Raw genomic sequence first — 22,155 nt, 5'->3', positions numbered from 1 at the left:
GAGGCAGTGTGCAGGTAAAAAGGTGTCTAATGCTTAAACCAAAAATAAACAAAATGTGAGTGCCCCTAAGAAAAGGCATAGAAGCTTAGGGAAGGCTATGCAGAACGAGACTAAAACTGAACTGGCTACAAAGTAAACAAAAACAGAATGCTGGAGGACAGCAAAGACTTACTGTGGAGCAAAGGCGGCGTCCACAATGTACATCCGAACATGACATGACAATCAACAATGTCCCCACAAAGGAGGATAAAAACAACTGAAATATTCTTGATTGCTAAAACAAAGTAGATGCGGGGAATATCGCTCAAAGGAAGACATGAAACTGCTACAGGAAAATACAGAAAAAAGAGAAAAAGCCACCAAAATGGGAGCGCAAGACAAAAACTAAAACACTACACACAGGAAAACAGCAATAAACTCCAAATAAGTCAGGATGTGATGTGACAGGTGGTGACAGTACACCTACTTTGAGACAAGAGCTATATTGATGCATGCTTGGTTATGCTTTAAAGTCATATCCAACAATTGCGACGACGACTTTTTACTGTCAACTGAGTTTCGTTTTTTTAATGATTTCTACTGGTGGCGTGCCTCCGGATTCTTTCAACGCAAAAAATGTGCCTTGGCTTACAAAATGTTGAAAAACACTGGTCTTAGAAGAAGCTGGTGGGCCGTAGTTTGGACACCCCTGGTCTAAACAATCTTCAATACTTCTACTGGCACCCTTGAAGCTATTTTACGAGCACCTTCTGTGCCTTGTTTATACTCTGAGCACAAATCCAAAGTGTGAGAAAACAAGCTGATGTTCCAAACCATTTTTTCCTCCTGAACTGAGAATGTCATTCTGAGCTACTACACAGTGAACACTCTTTTATGAACAACTAATCATTTAAGCTGCGTGTGCAGGTCATGTGAGGGAAAACGTTGAATATTCTTTTCTAACTTTCTAAGTCTGTCAGATGCGCCGTCCTCCCAGAATTTTCCAACCACACGACGACACAAACAGCTCTCCCATTTTGTTCATGAAATAGGATCCAATGTGGAGTCACTGAGTGCCATAAGCCTCATTTGGCTTTATGTGCAGGCTACCAAGACGCTGTGAGGGGGAAATAGGAAGGCTGTGAAACTACTCCCCATGAGGGATTGGTAATGAGAATGTGGTGTTGTTAAATGTTTGATTACGGGTGGCTGAAGGTACATTAAGACTCTTTGCTTCTAGTATGTGAGTCATTATCGCCCTCTTGTGGATACATCCTACATTTCAGTGTTTGGCCATTTTTATGCCTGTTTGAATGTTTCAGTTTTGGTTGAGTTTGGTCATAGTTTAAACATGTGTATTACAACCCCTGTAAAATGATGACTCGGAGTAGGGCTGGGCGATATGGCCTTTTATTACAATCTCGATATTTTTAGGCCATGTCACGCAGGGCCGGCCCGTGGCATAGGCCGTATAGGCAAATGCTAAGGGCGCCGTCCATCAGGGGGCGCCACGCCAGTGCCACAAATGTTGGAGAAAAAAAACCCCAAACAAAGTTGGTATTATTATTTCTAAATACAAAAAATAATCCCACGTTAATTAAAATGCAAAGTAAAGCCTATTTAATAGAAATATTACTTGTTACAACATTACGCCCCCCTCCTCCTCCCCCCGCACGGTGCGCCCCCTCCCTTCCCGTATCATGACTCTTTTTGGACGTCACCACATCAAAAAATCAACACAAGATGTCAAAACGGCCAAAACTGTCAGGTGCCCAGGGAAGAAAAAATAGAAAAGAAGAGGAGGAGAAACGAGAAAAAGACAGAGGTAGCAGGTAGGTAACGTTAGCCTACATGAAATTATTTGTCTGTTACAGAATGTTATAGTAACCTGGCTTTAAGCTAATGTTACATGATTCGGCAATTGCTAATCAATAAATAGCTAGTTCTGTTTTAACGTCGGGTTAATATTGTGGAGGGGGCTAAATTGTTATGGAAAATAATAATGTAACGTTAGGTAATTACAGTACTCCCAGTGATTTGTAAGTCGTTCTAGTTAATGCAATATTAAAAAGCACAAATAGAGAACTCTGTAGGATCCCCTTTTTTTGTAATATAGTTGTTAAAGTCATACTAGTTTGATATCTTGTTTTCTGCAGTGCCTTATTTATATTGTATTTTTAATTTATTTTATGCAACTTGTTGACACGTTTTATTTTGTGTTTATGTATGTAAAAAATATTGTATTTCATATATTCATTTATTTTTTGTATTCATTTATTTATTCCTTTTTTTTTTATTATCTTGTTAACTATTCTGATTGTTAATTTGCTTTCTTTAAGTAAAAAAAAAAGGTCAAAGACTAAGCTATTCGGTTTCTTGTGAGTATATACACTTCACTGCCGATGTGGGGGGGGGGGGGGACGGGCGCCACCTAAAATCTTGCCTAGGGCGCCAGATTGGTTAGGGCCGGGCCTGATGTCGATGCACCATATATATCTGGACATTTTGCCTTAGCCTTGAATGAACACTTGATGCATATAATCACAGCAGTATGATGATTCTATGTGTCTACATTAAAACATTCTTCATATGCTACTTTTAAACTTTCATGCAGAGAGGGAAATCACAACTAAAAGTGTATTTATTCAACAGTTATTAAGCAGTGGCACAAACATTCATGTAATTTCAAAACAGAATGCAAGATTGTCAGACATTTTAAAACAAGCTATGAGTGCACTTTTGTGCATGATGTCACTAAGATGACATATCAAAACAACACTAAAGTGCACTTTTTGTACAGAACGCCACTACACTAGTTTAAAGCAAATAAAGTGCTCTTTTGTGCATGATGTCACTAAGATGACATACCGTATATTACCAAATAAACGCCCTTAGGCAAATAACCGCCCATGTCCTAATAGCCGCCCGGTAGAGATGCGCGGATAGGCAATTATTTCATCCGCAACCGCATCACAAAAGTCGTCATCCACCCGAAATCCACCCAAACTAACATTTTATCTAAACCACAACCGCCCGCCACCCACCCGTTGTTATACATCTCATATAGACGAGACAAGGCATTCCTGTTAAAGAAATGAGACTGATCCAATGCAGCAGAGACATTCAATGCGTGCCACGCAATAATATTTCTTGGCCACGCATTAGAGCATACTTGCCAACCCTCCCGGTTTTACCGGGAGACTCCCGGTATTCAGCCGGAGCTGGAGGCCACGCCCCCTCCAGCTCAACGCGGACCTGAGTGGGGACAGCGGCGACAGTCTGTTTTCACGTCCGCTGTAGAATGATCGAGGGCGAGTTCTTAGTTTCTTATGTGGGTTTATTGTTAGGCAGTTTCATCAACGTCCTCCCAGCGCGGTAACAACACACACCAACAGCAGTCACGTTTAGTCTACCGTAAAGCAGTCCGTCTGCCGTAAACTGCAATGTTGTGACACTCTTAAACCGGACAATACTGCCATCTACTGGAAAGCCTTCAGAACACTGAAATTCAAGTATTTCCTTTTATTTATATGTATAATAAAAAATAAAAAATAAAAAATAAAAAAAAAATATATATATATATATATATATATATATATATATATATATATATATATATATATATATATATATATATATATATATATATATATATATATATATATATATATATGACTGTCACAGCATTGCTGTTTACGGCAGACGACCTGCTTTACGGTAGGACAAAAAAGGGACTGTTGTTGTTGTGTGATGTTGCCGCACTGGGTAGACGTTCATGAAAACTGCCTACAATAAACCCACCTAAAGAAACAAAGAACTCGCCCTCGATCATTCACATGGGTAACAACATTTAACTATTTATTTATTTTTTCTGAATTGGTTCAACCGTCACCCGCCCGAATCTATTTAAAATCAATTTTTTTCGTCATACAACCGCCCGACCCGCGGTTTACCCGCGGACTCCGCGGGTGTACCCGCTAACCGCGCATCTCTACCGCCCGGGGTCTGACCCCATTTTGTGAATTAACCGCCTCTTCCTAATAACCACCTATGTCCAAATAGCCGCCCATGGGCTGGTATTTGCATAATTTAGATTAAAATGCTACTGGGGTTGCGTTTGCTGCAGTATTATTGTTTTGATGGTTTTATACTTGGTACCATCATTTTATTTTTCCTGTATGCTGCTTTATTTAAAACTTGGAGTACTGTAGCCTTTATTTTATTTAAGTGACAGTATTATTGTTCTGTTTTGATGGTGGGTTTTATACTTCAGTACTTGGGTCACCAACGCGGTGCCCGCAGGCACCAGGTAGCCCGTAAGGACCAGATGAGTAGCCCGCTGGCCTGTTCTAAAAATAGCTCAAATAGAAGCACTTACCAGTGAGCTGCTTCTATTTTTTAAATTTTATTTATTTACTAGCAAGCTGGTCTCGCTTTGCCCGACATTTTTAATTCTAAGAGAGACAAAACTCAAATAGAATTTGAAAATCCAAGAAAATATTTTAAAGACTTGGTCTTCACTTGTTTAAATAAATTCATTAATTGTTTCACTTTGATTCTTATAACTTTCAGAAAGACAATTTTAGAGAAAAAATACAACCTTAAAAATGATTTTAGGATTTTTAAACACATATACCTTTTTACCTTTTAAATTCATTCCTCTTCCTTACTGACAATTTAAATCAATGTTCAAGTAAATTAATTTTTTTAATTGTAAAGAATAATAAATACATTTTAATTTAATTCTTCATTTTAGCTTCTGTTTTTTCGACGAAGAATATTTGTGAAATATTTCTTTAAACTTATTATGATTAAAATTAAAAAAAAATATTCTGGCAAATCTAGAAAATCTGTAGAATCAAATTTAAATGTTATTTCAAAGTCTTTTGAATTTCCTTTAAAAAATTTGTTTTGGAAAATCTAGAAGAAATAATGATTTGTCTTTGTTAGAAATATAGCTTGGTCCAATTTGTTATATATTCTAACAAAGTGCAGATTGGATTTTAACCTATTTAAAACATGTCATCAAAATTCTAAAAGTAATCTTAATCAGGAAAAATTACTAATGATGTTCCATAAATTCTTTTTTTAATTTTTTCAAAAAGATTTGAATTAGCTAGTTTTTATCTTCTTTTTTTCGGTTGAATTTTGAATTTTAAAGAGTCGAAATTGAAGATAAACTATGTTTCAAAATTGAATTGTCATTTTTTTTCGTGTTTTTTCCTCTTTTAAACCGTTCAATTAAGTGTAAATATCATTAATTATTAATAACATAGAGTTACAGGTAAATTGAGCAAATTGGGTATTTCTGGCAATTTATTTAAGTGTGTATCAAACTGGTAGCCCTTCGCATTAATCAGTACCCAAGAAGTAGCTCTTGGTTTCAAAAAGGTTGGTGACCCCTGCTCTAGCGGGTGACTTTTCAAATGATGCTACAAGTTAGCAGTAACGCTACTTTTTGTAGCAACGCTTTTGCCGCATACTTGACATGTTACGGCTGTCTGTTCGACATCTTCCCGCTTGAAGCCAAACCACCGCCAGACGATGGACCCCCTGCTGTTTTTCTTGGGAATTAATTAATTAACTTCCTTCATTTGTTACCAGATTCGTACCTTCTTTCTCTCGTATTACTCGCACCGCACCGCTAGCACCACAGCTAACGTTACCCATGCCGCTACCTCTCTGCTCCGCGAGAGTGTATGACGTTGCACGCGCGACAGTATGTGACGTATGTAAGAAGGTGCGCTTGTTTTACGTCTCTGTGAGAAGGAGAGATCATTTTCTATATATATATCGAGTATATTCCATATATCGCCCAGCCCTAACTTGGAGGATGCTCATTCAGTTGTTTAAATTTGTAGAAGAAAAAGCAGATAACAAACATGACAACAAAACTACAGTCATTTCAAATGTGTTGTTTTCACTAAAAGAAAGTCCGTAACTGTTCAAATTTTAGATCAAGCAGAGTAATAAAATATGGAATCACTCTGTCATTTCCAACATCTGCATCAGATTCAATCTGATCATTACCGTAGTCTGTAGTTAAAAAGGAGCGTTCACACATTCAAGAGCTGTTGCAGCAGGTGTATTGACATGAATCATGACTCCAGCATGACAGATATCAATTGAAACAAAGGAGTGTGTTATCGAACTTCCTCAGGAAGGTAAATTGTCACGCAGTGTCGCAAAAGATGTCAGCTGTGTCTAAAATCTAGACTAAGTAGAAAACACATGGGAAAGTTTTAAAAAGAAAACATCAGAACACTTCAAGCAATATGTCTTGAAAAGAGAAAATGCACAGCATAACAAATGAAGAACCAATGGGCGGAAACCGGAGTCCAACTGTAAGAAAACGTCGAAAAGAAATCAAAAAACAGAAATATTAAGGTTCCAATGGACTGAGGAAAATCCATGGTGGACTAAAGTTGACTGGATCAAAGTCATATTCAGTGATGATGCTCGAGCTTTTGTTTGGTTTTGGTTCCAGTGAGATTTATGAAGACGACTGCCTGAAGAAAACATGCACATTTCCACACTCATTAAAGATATGAAGCTGAATGTTAGCTAATGACGGCAGTAGAGATGTCCGATAATATCGGGCTGCCGATATTATCGGCCGAAAAATGCTTTAAAATGTAATATCGGAAATTATCGGTATCTGTTTCAAAAAGTAAAATTTATGACTTTTTAAAACGCGGCTGTGTACACGGACGTCGGGAGAAGTACAGAGCGCCAATAAACCTTAAAGGCACTGCTTTTGCGTGCCGGCCCAGTCACATAATATCTATGGCTTTTCACACACACAAGTGAATGCAACGCATACTTGGTCAACAGCCATACAGGTCACACTGAGGGTAGCCGTATAAACAACTTTAACACTGTTACAAATATGCGCCACACTGTGAACCCACACCAAACAAGAATGACAAACACATTTCGGGAGAACGTCCGCACCGTAGCACAACATAAACACAACAGAACAAATACCCAGAATCCCATGCAGCACTAACTCTTCCGGGGCGCTACAATATACACCCCCTGTTTCCCATCATGCCTTGTAATGGATTTAAATGGGTGTCATTTAGATATTTTTTTATGGTGATTGGATGATTTTCCTTATATCCACAAAGTTGAATGAGCAAGTCGTGTTATGTGTGACCATGTTGGTTGAATTTTAGTGCTAGCTACATTTGACAAGTGAAGGTTGTTTGGATTGGGTCATATAAGTGGATGATGTGCTGTATTGTGTGTAAGTTCAAATAATGGTTGAGGTACTTTCGTTGGCCACCAGATGGCGACAAACTGTTGTCTATTGGTATGATATAACTACACTGCTCCGAGCCAAATTGCTTATTGAGCTTCTGTGTTGAGGTTGGGACACCCCTGGACTATAACTTTGTTCCATGTCTGGTTTTTCGTTTCTTTTTTCTACAAAATCAAACAACTGAATGATACTCCACCAAGACTGCTTATTCCATTTTTTTTCGCCAAGGGGTTGTCCTCGTAGTTTGCAGTGGTTTCTAATATTTTCCCCTTCGCATGTTGCTAAATAAGGTGACCAGAACATTCCAACTTTCTTCCACTGTGGGCCGCAAAACAGAGAATCGCGAGAATCCACTTTGATTCCATTTTGTTCAGTTATTATTACGGAATGCCACGGGCCAAAAAAACCGAGCGGTACTGAAATCTAAGTAAGATAAAATATCTCAAATAAGGGTGATATTTGCTTATTTTCTGTCTGATAAGATCATTCTTCTCACTAAGCAGATTTTACATTGGAGTGTTTTACTTGTTTTAAGGGTTTTGGTCCTAAATGATCTCAATAAGATTTGATGAGCTATATTGAGTAAATCATGCTTGAAACTAGAATATCAACTGTTGCAAAGCTGTGTCATCAACACTCACAAGTATAAAACTACTTTTTTATAGTAATCATTTCTTATTTCAAGCATGAAAATAAGAAAATAATCTCATAATTAAAACAGATGACAGCCAAATGGACTTTGCTGTTTTATTTTCAATGAAACAATAGAAAACACGTACTCATATAGTAGTACAGTTGGCACAATACAGTAAACTGACAGTTAATATTTAAACATTTAACATTTTGAACAGAAATAGTTCATGCACATTCAGATAAATTCCTCAAAATTACAATGAAAAAGATTTTGGCCGGGGGCCGGGCTGTATATATGCGCACTAATTGACTGAAAGAGCACGCACTTGGCGCGATGATGTCATGTTATCCATGGAAAAATGCATTTTTAGACCATATGATTTGCCTGAGCGGCTAGGAGACCCCGAGAGTAACAAGCGGTTGCCTTGTTGCCTTTCCATTAAAGGCCTACTGAAAGCCACTACTAGCGACCACGCAGTCTGATAGTTTATATATCAATGATGAAATCTTAACATTGCAACACATGCCAATACGGCCGGGTTAACTTATAAAGTGCAATTTTAAATTTCCTGCTAAACTTCCGGTTGAAAACTCCTTTGGATATGACGTATGCGCGTGACGTAGCCAGTAGAACAGAGGTATGGCTCCCTCATTGAGGCCAATACAAAAAGCTCTGTTTTCATTTCATAATTCCACAGTATTCTGGACATCTGTGTTGGTGAATCTTTTTGCAATTTGTTTAATGAACAATGAAGACTGCAAAGAAGAAAGTTGTAGGTGGGATCGGTGTATTAGCGGCTGGCTGTAGCAACACAAAAAGGAGGACTTACTTGGATAGCAGACGCGCTAGCCGATGCTAGCCGCCAACCGCATCTGTGATCGGGTGAAGTCCTTCGTCGCGCCGTCGATCGCTGGAACGCAGGTGAGCACGGGTGTTGATGAGCAGACGAGGGCTGGCTGGCGTAGGTGGAGCGCTAATGTTTTTAGCATAGCTCTGTGAGGTCCGGTTGCCAAGTTGCTATGTTAGCTTCAGTGTCGTTAGCAACAGCATTGTTAAGCTTTGCCAGGCTGAGAATTATTAACCGTGTAGTTACATGTATATGGTTTAATAGTATTGTTGATCTTCCGTCTATCCTTCCAGTCAGGGATTTATTTATTTTGTTTCTATCTGCATTTAAGCCCGATGCTATCACGTTAGCTCAGTAGCTAAAGAGCTTCGCCGATGTATTGTCATAGAGATAAAAGTCACTGTGAATGTCCATTTCGCGTTCTCGACTCTCATTTTCAAGAGGATATAGTATCCGAGGTGGTTTAAAATACAAATCCGTGATCCACAATAGAAAAAGGAGAGAGTGTGGAATCCAATGAGCCAGCTTGTACCTAAGTTACAGTCAGAGCGAAAAAAGATATGTCTTTCACTGCATTCTAGTCCGTTACTCCAACGTTCCTCATCCACGAATCTTTCATCCTCGCTCAAATTAATGGGGTAATCGTCGCTTTCTCGGTCCGAATCGCTCTAGCTGCGTTGAAAACAATAGGAAAATATGAGGAAGTGAACAACTGACTACGTCACGCTACTTCCGGTAGGGGCAAGGCTTTTTTTTTTTTATCAGAGACCAAAAGTTGCGAACTTTATCATCGCGAAATGATCAAGTATGACACATAGAATGGATCTGCTATCCCCGTTTAAATTTAAAAAAATCATTTCAGTAGGCCTTTAAGAACAATAAATTAGTTTTTAGTGTAAGTTTGCTGGTTTCAAGAAATGTAATATCATTATGTCAAGATAATGTCACTAGCATTTACTTCATTTAAGAATATTTTTCAACATATTGAGCAAAAAGGTGTTTTTTTTTTCTACCAAGAAAAGATTGTTATTAGTGAGAATATACTTACCGTATATTCCGCACCATAAGCCGCCCCGTGTTATTAGCCGCACCTTCAATGAATGGCATATTTCAAAACTTTGTTTACCTATTAGCCGCCCCGTGTTATTAGCCGCACCTACGCTACGCTAAAGGGAATGTCAACAAAACAGTCAGATAGGTCAGTCAAACTTTAATAATATATTACAAACCAGCGTTCTAACAACTCTTTTCACTCCCAAAATGTAATGTGCAAATGTGCAATCACAAAAATAGTAACACTCAAAATAGTGCAGAGCAATAGCAACATCAATAACTCAACGTTGCTCATACGTTGTAGTGTCACACAACACACAAAATAAACATTTAAAGCTCACTTTCTGAAGTTATTACTCATCCACAAATCCCTCGAATTATTCTTCTTCGGTGTGCTTCACTTGTTTTTTGACATCTGTGATGTGGACGCGCATGCAGTCATAGATCAACAGGGACGGAGCTGCGTGAAAACAGTCACCCGGTCTCTTCGCTCATCTTTTCTTCATCCATCCATCCCTTCGAGTTAGCTTTTATGATGACGCCGGCTGGAAAGTTCTCTTTTGGCAAGGTCTTCCTTTTCCATATCACCGTGGGTGGAAGTTTCTGGCCGTTAGCATGGCAAGCTAACGGATATTCACCGTACGTGTTCCCGTTGTATCCACAGTGCGGTTCACATGAATGTCAAAAGTCAGTGGAACCTTGTACGCGTGTCTCTTAGCTGGAGACATTTTGTGGTCTTTACAGAAACACACAAATGAAATGAAACGTAATATCCGCGCGCTTCTTCTTCTACGGGGGCGGGTGCTCACCTTGGCGGTTGCTTACAGTAGAAGAAGAAGCGCTTCCTCTTCTATGGGGGCGGTTGCTTACCGTAGAAGAAGAAGCGCTTCCTCTTCTACGGGGAAAAAAGATGGCGGCTGTTTACCGTAGTTGCGAGACCTAAACTTTATGAAAATAAATATTAATATTAATCCATATATAAGGCGCACCGGGTTATTAGCCGCACTGTCAGCTTTTGAGAAAAATTTTGTTTTTTAGGTGCGGCTTATGGTGCGGAAAATATGGTATTTCAAGGTATTTTTGGGTTCATTGAGGTTAGCTAATTTGACTTGTTTTGGAAAGTCTTGACAAGCCAAATTTTGTTGTTCTATTGGCAGATAATTTTGCTTAGTTCAAATAAAATACCCCTCATTTTTGTATTTTTTTTCTTCTTGTTTTTGAACACTGACTCTTTGCAGTGTATGCATATCCAATACTCCATGCTGTTATGACTTGTGTGCGTTAACTGGCCCTCCCTGCCTGCGTCTCTCCTATCAGACAACCACCCTGGCTCTGCACCCATACTCCAGCTCGCTGCCTCCTCCTTCCAAAACCCCGGCGTCCCCCCTCACGAAACCAAAAGTAAGTCGTTCTGTGCTCGCCATGCCGCCGCGTGCACCGCTTTTTGCTTTTCATCATCAATTTTCTTTGAACATGCAGTCCTGCTTGTGCAGTACATATGTCGTCCTCCAGGGGGCAGCATTAACCCACAATGCCTCTCCCAACAACCTGCATGCCAGAGTTTTATCTTATCTCTTCCATCCAGCACAGCGCCCACCTAACGAGAACATTAAAAAAAAAATTAAAAAAAAAGCTCATTGCCTCTGAAACTTGTTTCGTCCTCTGGTTTATCTCAGGAGTTTAGATTGTGGTTGACATGAAGTGTACTCAGGGGAGTGTGTTGGTACAAATGTCTCCTGTTTACATTGTTTGTGCATCTGTGTATTCCGTCGTGTAATGGCGAGGCTTTCCTGCCTTCATGCAGCGCGGAGTTCACGTAAGGTTTCGGTGAAGAGAAATGAGTTTGTGTCAGCGTGATTTAACGCAGACATTCCTTCAGTCAACCGAGCCGTCACCCTGTAAAGGCTTTGTTTACCTTTTGGCTCGCAGGCTACCCATCCCTCCGCATCGAGAAGAACGACCTGAGGAGCGTCACTCTCACGGAGGCCAAAGCCAAAGTGAAAGACATCGCCATTTCCAGGGAGAGAGTCACTCTGCGAGATGTCTTGCACGAAGGTATTTTCTTTCTCTTTTTCTTTTTTTTTTCTCCCCCGCCCGCCCGCCCGCTCCCTTTCCCCCTCGTAAAAAACACATTTGCTGTCTCGGATGTTGAAAGGGCTGAAAAGCGGGACGCATCTCCTCGCCGAGTTTTGTTTATGTTGGCACCAGCGAACCACAACGCTCAGTCCGTTTAACAAATACACGTTTAGTTTAAAAGTGAAATGCAAAGCTGCAGATGGGTCTAAATGTGTGTGTTTACAGAAGACTGTAAACACACACACAGTCAGTCAATGTCACTCAGGCTTATGCATTGGCTGGATGGCTGCTTTGGACCTGGCACAGCTCGGTCCTGGTGCACACGGACCCACAAGACTGTACTCTTTGGGGATTTAGTGTTAAGGATGTGACACTTTCAGGGGAAGCGTATGTTTGAATGGCAGCCAAACCGTCTCGAAAGCCATTTTCAGCCCACATATTCTCTTTATTGCCCATAGACATATGAGTAAAAGAAATTGAAATCATTATCGATCAGATTGTTCTAGGGGTGTAACGGTACACACAAATTTCGGTTCGGTACGTACCTCGGTTTAGAGGTCACGGTTCGGTTCATTTCCGGTACAGTAAGAAAACAACAAAATATAAATTTTTGGGTTATTTATTTACCGAATTTACAAAATCTTCCACCAAAAACATTTTTCTTAGTGGAATATTTGATGTGAAGTAATGGGAACCTTGGATAGGTCAACAATTCATAATAACATTGATTTTGATTCAATATTATGTTTTGAGCAATGACAGTTTGAAAGAAAAAAAACCAGCTTTGTTTTATTAGTCAACATTGCAACTTTTTCTAAATTACACTACCGTTCAAAAGTTTGGGGTCACATTGAAATGTCCTTATTTTTGAAGGAAAAGCACTGTACTTTTCGATGAAGATAACTTTAAACTAGTCTTAACTTTAAAGAAATACACTCTATACATTGCTAATGTGGTAAATGACTATTCTAGCTGCAAATGTCTGGTTTTTGGTGCAATATCTACATAGGTGTATAGAGGCCCATTTCCAGCAACTATCACTCCAGTGTTCTAATGGTACAATGTGTTTGCTCATTGGCTCAGAAGGCTAATTGATGATTAGAAAAGCCTTGTGCAATCATGTTCACACATCTGAAAACAGTTTAGCTCGTTACAGAAGCTACGAAACTGACCTTCCTTTGAGCAGATTGAGTTTCTGGAGCATCACATTTGTGGGCTCAATTAAACGCTCAAAATGGCCAGAAAAAGAGAACTTTCATCTGAAACTCGACAGTCTATTTTTGTTCTTAGAAATGAAGGCTATTCCACAAAATTGTTTGGGTGGCCCCAAACTTTTAAACGGTAGTGTAAGTTAACCCGGCCGTATTGGTGTTGCAATGTTAAGATTTCATCATTGATATATAAACTATCAGACTGCGTGGTCGGTAGTAGTGGCTTTCAGTAGGCCTTTAAATGTATGCATTTTGTTAGAAGAGGGGAGTCCAAACTACGGGCCAAGTGCGCAGTCTTCGATTTGGCCCTCGAGACCGACTTTCCGGGTGCACTGTACATTGGTTTTTAAAGCACAACATGTATCAAAGGATAGTTTGCTTTTATTTAGTGCACGACCTGCAAGAAAATGCGACTAAAAAGCGGATAGTTCATGAGGGTTTTACGATGGTGAAAATGTGAGCCTCCTGTGTATCCAGCAAAACAGCAGGAATATAAAGGAGAAGAGTGGAGGTGGTAGTCTTAGCAGGTAGTGTCGGAGCGTGCGGGTCCAAACACGCCTGAGCCACGCGGTGGAGGTGCGAGAGAGACGTTAAACACTAACTCTGTTGTCGAGCTGCTCGGCTTCTCCTGTTGAGACACAAGGCCTCTCTGGCCTCCGGGCGCAGATGTTTTTCCAATTTGATGCGATGCTATATTGCATCTCACCTTGCTCAAGTCCCGGAGCGCTTCGCTTGACAGTTTAGACAACGGCCGTGATGAATGCGCTCGCTTGGCTTCTCCGCTCGTTCAAAGTGTTCTGAGCTCCCCGCTGAGTCTTTTCTTGTTCTGGCGGAGGCGCCAGCCAAAAAAACAAACAAAAAAAAAGGCAACACGGCATTGGGTGCCGCGGCATTTAAACCGCTTGGCTGGCCTTCCATCAGCTCGCCGCCACGGCGAACCGGGAGGTTGACATTTGAGCGTGACGCCTCCGGATGTTTGCCTGTCGAAAAGAAAATAACCAAGGCCGTGATTTGTTTTTGGGCAGGCACGTTTGGCCGCATCTTCCACGGCGTGCTGCTGGACGAGAAGGACCCCAGTAAGGAAAGGCCGGTGTTTGTGAAGACCGTGAAAGGTAACAGTCCACAGTCATCCTGGTATCGTGGACAAACTCAAGTACAGTGGAACCTGTTTATGTCGACGCCGTGGGCAAAGGCGGTTGTCGACATAACCCAACTCAAAACCCAAACTGCAGTAGTACCGTAGACGTAAGGAAAATTGGTTTATTGACATGGTTTTCATTAGGGATGTCCGATAAGATCGGACTGCCGATATTATCAACCGATAAATGCTTTAAAATATAATATCGGAAATAGGGATGTCCGATAATGGCTTTTTGCCGATATTGTCCAACTCTTTAATTACCGATACCGATATCAACCGATATATACAGTCGTGGAATTAACACATTATTATGCCTAATTTGGACAACCAGGTATGGTGAAGATAAGGTACTTTTTTAAAAAAATGAATCAAATAAAATAAGATGAATAAATTAAAAACATTTTCTTGAATAAAAAAGAAAGTAAAACAATATACAAACAGTTACATAGAAACTAGTAATTAATGAAAATTTGTAAAATTAACTGTTAAAGGTTAGTATTATTAGTGGACCAGCAGCACGCGCAATCATGTGTGCTTACGGACTGTATCCCTTGCAGACTGTATTGATATATATTGATATATAATGTAGGAAGCAGAATATTAATAACAGAAGGAAACAACCCTTTTGTGTGAATGAGTGTAAATGGGGGAGGGAGGTTTTTTGGGTTGGTGCACTAATTGTAAGTGTATCTTGTGTTTTTTATGTGGATTTAATTTAAAAAAAAACAAAAAAAATAAATTAAAAAAAACGATACTGATAATAAAAAAACCGATACCGATAATTTCCAATATTACATTTTAACGCATTTATCGGACATCTCTAATCGGAAATGATCAGTATCAGTTTCAAAATTTAAAATGTATGACTTTTTAAAACGCCGCTGTGTACACGGACGTAGGGAGAAGTACAGAGTGCCAATAAACCTTCCTTTTCCCGCCGGCCCAATCACATAATATCTACAGCTTTTCACACACACAAGTGAATGCAATGCATACTTGGTCAACAGCCATACAGGTCACACTGAGGGTGACCGCATAAACAACTTTAACACTGTTACAAATATGCGCCACACTGTGAACCCACACCAAACAAGAATGACAAACACATTTCGGGAGAACATCCGCACCATAACACAACATAAACGCAACAGAACAAATACCCAGAACCCCTTGCAGCACTAACTCTTCCGGGACGCTACAATATACACCCCCCTACCCCACCACCTCAACCTCCTCATGCTCTCTCAGGGAGAGCATGTCCCAAATTCCAAGCTGCTGTTTTGAGGCATGTTAAAAAAAAAAAAATGCACTTTGTGACTTCAATAATAAATATGGCAGTGCCATGTTGGCATTTTTTTCCATAACTTGAGTTGATTTATTTTGGAAAACCTTGTTACATTGTTTAATGCATCCAGCGGGGCATCACAACAAAATTAGGCATAATAATGTGTTATTTCCACGACTGTATATATCGGTATCCGTTGATATCTGAATCGGTAATTAAGAGTTGGACAATTTCGGATATCGGCAAAGAAGCCATTATCGGACATCTCTAGTTTTCATCCATTTGTGCACGTTTTTATTTCGATTTTTGTTTTCTACTCTTGTCTAACAGAGCTAATTTCATTGTATGTTTTGCCGACCATGACAATAATACTGTCATAACGCACATATCTCTCTTATGGTAGCTAAAAAAATACAATGATAAAAAATTAAATGTATGCATTTTGTTAGAAGAGTGGTGTCCAAATTAAGGGCCCTTAGCGGAAGTCTTCAATTTGGCCCGTGAGACAGACCGCACCAGTTCAATAAGCAACGGTGTAGTCATATCATATACAAGTCTGATAGCTGCTTTTTTGTCGCCACCTGTTGGCCAAGGAACGTAACTCAACCATTAATTGAACTTACAAGAAACCTGCACAGCGTTGACTTATAGGACCCAATCCAAACAACCTTCCCTAGTCATGGTGGCGAGAAAAAAATCAAACCAGCACAAAGATTCAACGAACACGGTCACACATAACACAATCTGCTCATTGAACTTTGTGGATATTATATAAATGTCCAATCACCATAAAAACATTTTTTTTTAAAGTACATTTAAATCCATTACAAGGGATGATAGGAAAAATGCTAAACACTTTCTCCAAACGTATCAGTGTTTGACGCATTTTAGCTGTTTGATATTTTTGATTGGTTCAAAAACCTTAAGGAGGTCGTCACAAGTGAACAATGTATGAGTTGACCTTACTCACATACTCTTAATAACCAATTATATCAATTATATATCCATGATATTATTGAAATAATATGTACTCATATGTAGAGGCTGTTTTAAGCTCAAATGCGGCCTCCCAGTCAAAAGGTTTAGACAGTCCTGTGTTAGAAGTGTTGTGGTAGAACCCAGGTTAAAGCCCCACTTAATAACTTTCAGTTTTGGTTGATTTTGGCGGCGCCAGTGGCCCAAAGCGGTAGTTTGTTGCCAAAAGAAGCGAAGAAAGACCGGCCAGAAGATTGTTTTCGAAATAATTAGTTTAGAACTATCAAGCTAGTGGCTATTTATTGCTACCACGCACATTCCCGATAGCTAACATTAGCATTAGCATTTTGATTTGAGCATGGAAAGTCACTTACTAGTTGAGCAGGAACCAGAGCCAAGGCAGCATTGGTCTGAAATTCCTCGTCTTTGAGCTCACGCCAGCGGGTAAAGGCCAGGGCAATGTTGATCCTGACTGTCGTTTTACCCGGGAAGCTTCCCTTTTTCTTTGTTTTGTCTCCTCAGACAAAACTTTTCATTTATTTGGTTGTTTTGGAGCATCCACCATGATAGCAGTAATTGCATGTCGGAATTGACTTCCGTCTCCTTAACGAATGGGGATGTATGCCGTAAAGCAGGGGTCTCCAACGCGGTGCCCGCGGGCACCAGGTAGCCCGTAAGGACCAGATGAGTAGCCCGCTGGCCTGTTCTAAAAATAGCTCAAATAGCAGCACTTATCAGTGAGCTGCCTCTATTTTTTTAATTTTATTTATTTACTAGCAAGCTGATCTCGCTTTGCTCGACATTTTTAATTCTAAGATAGACAAAACTCAAATAGAATATGAAAATACAAGAAAATATTTTAAAGACTTGGTCTTCACTTGTTTAAATAAATAAATTAATTTTTTTACTTTGCTTCATATAACTTTCAGAAAGACAATTTTAGAGAAAAAATACAACCTTAAAAATGATTTTTAAACACATATACCTTTTTACCTTTTAAATTCCTTCCTCTTCTTTCCTGACAATTTAAGTCAATGTTCAAGTAAATTTATTTTTTTTATTGTAAAGAATAATAAATCAATTTTAATTTAATTCTTCATTTTAGCTTCTGTTTTTTCGACGAAGAATATTTGTGAAATATTTCTTCAAACTTATTATAATTCAAATTCAAAAAAAATATTCTGGCAAATCTAGAAAATCTGTAGAATCAAATTTAAATCTTATTTCAAAGTCTTTTGAATTTCTTTTAAAATTTTTGTTCTGGAAAATCTAGAAGAAATAATGATTTGTCTTTGTTAGAAATATAGCTTGGTCCAATTTGTTATATATTCTAACAAAGTGCAGATTGGATTTTAAACTATTTAAAACATGTCATCAAAATTCTAAAATGAATCTTAATCAGGAAAAATTACTAATGATGTTCCATAAATTATTTTTTTATTTTTTTCGAAAAGATTCGAATTAGCTAGTTTTTGTCTTCTTTTTTTCGGTTAAATTTTGAATTTTAAAGAGTCGAAATTGAAGATAAACTACGTTTCAAAATTTAATTGTCATTTTTTTCGTGTTTTCTCCTCTTTTAAACCGTTCAATTAAGTGTAAATATCATTAATTATTAATAATAACATAGAGTTAAAGGTAAATTGAGCAAATTGGCTATTTCTGGTAATTTATTTAAGTGTGTATCAAACTGGTAGCCCTTCGCATTAATTAGTACCCAAAAAGTAGCTCTTGGTTTCAAAAAGGTTGGTGACCCCTGCCGTAAAGCAAGTCAGCACATTTGTAGTTTTTTGTGTGGCAGGGTTCCTGCCCCTCTCCTCAAAGTCGCGATACAGACCTCCTCAGGCCATGACAGAGGTGTCATTCAACTAGTTCTAGGTCTATGTGTCATCCCTAAAAGTTATAAAAAATATTGTATGAAGGTTGAAAAGTCACCTAGTGCTACTTTAATACTGCTATGCTTTTATTTTGAAGCTTGGCTTGCACTGAACAGGAAGTCAGTGTGTGTGCAGGTTTTAATGCTGTGTAAACAGTAATCATTTCACGCTGCTTCGTGATGACTACATTAACAAAGCTCCAACACATGTCGACATTTTCATGGAAATTACAACTCTAGGACCAAGTGGACTTAAATCCACCTGACAAAGACCAGGGGCCGTACTTATCAAGCTTCTCAGAATTACTCCTAAGAAGTCTGCTAAGAGTTGACTTAAGAGTAAATAAATTCTTCGCTGAAAGCTGCACTTAAAAGTTAGTTATCAAGCGTCTTACTCACACTTTCAGCGAAGTGTAGGACTGAATCTTAAGTGTCACACTCAGAGCTGAATTACGACATTACTATGTGCCGTAAATGGAATTTTAGGTGACGTCATTTCTGTGTCCATAGAAATGACCAATCACGGAAGGGAATCTGTTGTCTAAGAATAAAGAAATATCTTGGAAATATTTAAGTGGACAATGGGAGTGTATATTTTGACAATAAACTACAAAATAAAACAAAACAAACTAGTCCCCGCCGGCACTCACGCTACCGCTCCCTCTCTTCTGTCGCCCACACACTCACTGACGTCACTCACCTCACGGTATGTGTGTATACGCTACTGTCATAACATTTTCTTTCCAATTCATTAATTAGGCAACTAATTTGAAACTGGTGTGGGTGGCTCTATATATACTAGCCCACTGCAGACACATGCAGAAATCAACATGGAATCGAAAAGTATTAAATCTGTGACAAAAATAATACCCGCTCTGTCTAAACGATACCGTTTGATCAGCTGCTCGTCATCAAACAAATCCAGAACATCGTTCCGCTCCCTGAATGTTCGCGCACGTCTCTCTCGCCTCAGTGGCATCCCCTGCTGGCAACTCCTAACCACTTAAGACACCTCTGAAGGTCTCTTAAATATCGTGGAGAGTAGGAGTGATTCTTAGACTTAAGAACGTTGATAAAAAGCTTTTATTCTTAAGTTTGAGAGTAGGACTAAATTTCGCAAATTCTCAGGACTTAAGTGTAAAATGGCACTCTAAGAAGCTTGATAAGTACGGCCCCAGATGTTGACATAATCGGGTTCCACTGTACAAGTCGTTGTAGCTGCTCTTGGCTGTCAAACACACTCCTTCATGTGCAGGAACCTGGTGAAAGGACTCAGGGAAATGGACGATTAAAAGTTTTTTTTTTTTTTATTACCAACTTTTTGTTCCATCTCTTTGATATAAGGTGCAACTGGTTATTTGTTGACATAAATCATTCAAATCACATGCTAATTGATACCCCAGGGATCAACACTGGGACCAAAATTGTTAAACCTATATATACCGTAAACAGTTGTAAAGTTACAAAGGACTTAAAGTTAGTATTATTGTGCTTTGTTTAGGAGAGAACACAAAGAAATAACAGAAGAAATGAAGAGATGGTTTAATAAAAACAGGCTCTCTTTGAATCTCAGTAAAACTACATCATGCCATTCTATAACAGTAGAATACAAATAGACAGAGTAGACACTGAAAGGGTTAAATAAGTACAATTTTGGGGTGGAAATCCCATTTAGAAATATACAAGGTAAGGTAGTGAGAAATATAAAAATCACTGCATATCCTCCACTGCTCGCTATATCTGAGTTGTTGTGTAGAAATATGGAGAAATAATAATAAAGGTTAAATAATGGAAACAGTGTTTCCCATAAACTGCCAAGATACCTGTGGCGGTGGGGGTGTGGCTATGGGCCTGGTCACCATGACATCATCAAGTAATTTGCATAATTTACTACAATGATATGATTTTCTCTAAAAAGGCTAAAAAAAATGTATACTTACTAATTAATAACGGTTTTGTTTTAAACGTCCATCCATCCATCCATTTTACAATATAATTACAACACTTTATGTACATATTTATCTACAGATTTGAACAATAAGTTATTCACTGAAATATATTTATTAATTGTGGTTCTTACAAAAAATATATCTTATAAAATGTAAAAGCTAAAATGTCTCTTAAAGCTCTGCCCCTTTAAATAGTGCATACTAAATAATTTAACTTTAGCCTACTACTACAGCCATATTATTTACCAGCAACATAAAGTGAAACAGAGGCAGAGGTGTCCTGCCACAGTCAGTAACAAATAAACAGAAAACAGTAGTGGTCAAATACAAATAAGGCAACAAGAGAAGTATCCTACACTTCTCTTTTGTAAAGTAAATCTGAACAGCCTATATGGGCATCTACATCAACTATATGATTTGCCTGAGAAGCTGGACAGGACAAAAAAAATAAATAAAATTTTTTATTTATTTTTTTTAAAATTTGTGGCGGACGTAATTCTTTCGTGGCGGGCCGCCACAAATAAATGGATGTGTGGGAAACACTGGGAAAACATTCACTCTTTTTTTGTTTTTAATCCAAAAAAAAAGTAATTTAAAAAATTTGTATGCACGTACAACACTTAAGACCTTTATCAGTACTATATGTTGAATTAAATGATTGAACGGATTAATAAACAAAGTTTAAGAAACTGTTCAAACTCAAAGTGTTAAAGCAGAAAGACAAAGAATCCTGATCAACATCTTGAACCTTATTTAGAAATGAGAACATCCTATTTATCACATTATGTGAACCAAATATTATCTATTTATTTCTGAAAACTCTATTTGTTTATTTATATTTTAATAATTATCTGCTTACTCATTTTTTTATTGACTTAATGACTTCAATGAATTGACTGTTGTGTTAGAAACAGGGTTAAGATTAAACAAGCTCGGCTTCTTCCTACTTCTTTTCGAGCATGCTGTAATGAGAAACTGGACATATGTGCTGTATCGCATTGTAACTATGCATGCTCCAAATAACCTCAAGTCAAAAGTATTGTGAATTACATTTATATAGCGCTTTTTCTCTGGAGACTAAAAAGGATTTTACACAGTGAAAGCCATTATCCACATGAAGCTACTTTTAAAGCAGTGTGGGAGCGGGTGAGTCAAGTGCCTTGCCCAGGGACGCAATGGCAAGGATGGCAGAAGCGGGTGTCGAACCTGGAACTTTCGAGTTGCTGGCCCCTTAATTGCTGACTTATCAGCCCGTTTGTGTCTCGTAGATCACGCTTCCGAGGTCCAGGTGACCATGATGTTGACTGAAAGTTGCAAGCTTCGCGGTCTTCATCACAGGTGAGTGTCTGCAGAAAACTGTCACAAGCAATCGTCAAGAACATAATTACATTTTTCAAATAGTTTGGAAACACATCAAATGTAATGTAAATGCATATCCATTTTGGAAACAAGGGCTTCTATTTTCCTTGAAAAGTAAAATACAAAGTCATTTATTTTACTCTGATGGGCGCTTTCAAAAGGGTTGTTTCTTTCTGTTATTAATATTCTGGTTCCTACATTATATATCAATATATATCAATACAGTCTGCAAGGGATACAGTCCGTAAGCACACATGATTGTGCGTGCTGCTGGTCCACTAATAGTACTAACCTTTAACAGTTAATTTTACTAATTTTCATTCATTACTAGTTTCTATGTAACTGTTTTTATATTGTAGTACTTTCTTTTTTATTCAAGAAAATGTTATTAATTTATTCATCTTATTTTACTAATTTTTTTTAAAAGTACCTTATCTTCACCATACCTGGTTGTCCAAATTAGGCATAATAATGTGTTAATTCCACGACTGCATATATCGGTTGATACC

The 22,155-nt window shown here is 38.5% G+C and overlaps 1 protein-coding gene across 4 annotated transcripts in view; it reads left to right on the top strand.

The window, feature by feature from the left end:
• The window catches only part of LOC133644812 (tyrosine-protein kinase RYK-like), a 133,470-nt gene that overhangs the window by 60,039 nt on the left and 51,276 nt on the right, over window positions 1-22,155 (top strand). For all 4 annotated transcript variants that reach the window (XM_062039559.1, XM_062039560.1, XM_062039562.1 and 1 more), the window contains exons 8-11: window positions 11,095-11,178; window positions 11,707-11,832; window positions 14,090-14,176; window positions 21,556-21,625. In XM_062039559.1, the coding sequence (XP_061895543.1) occupies window positions 11,095-11,178; window positions 11,707-11,832; window positions 14,090-14,176; window positions 21,556-21,625 (367 nt within the window). The remainder of the gene's footprint in view (window positions 1-11,094; window positions 11,179-11,706; window positions 11,833-14,089; window positions 14,177-21,555; window positions 21,626-22,155) is intronic.

This window comes from Entelurus aequoreus, linkage group LG27 (assembly GCF_033978785.1).
Source record: "Entelurus aequoreus isolate RoL-2023_Sb linkage group LG27, RoL_Eaeq_v1.1, whole genome shotgun sequence".
Lineage (NCBI taxonomy): Eukaryota > Metazoa > Chordata > Actinopteri > Syngnathiformes > Syngnathidae > Entelurus > Entelurus aequoreus.
Note: the sequence above shows the minus strand (reverse complement) of the source record. Positions and strands in the feature narration are given on the sequence as shown.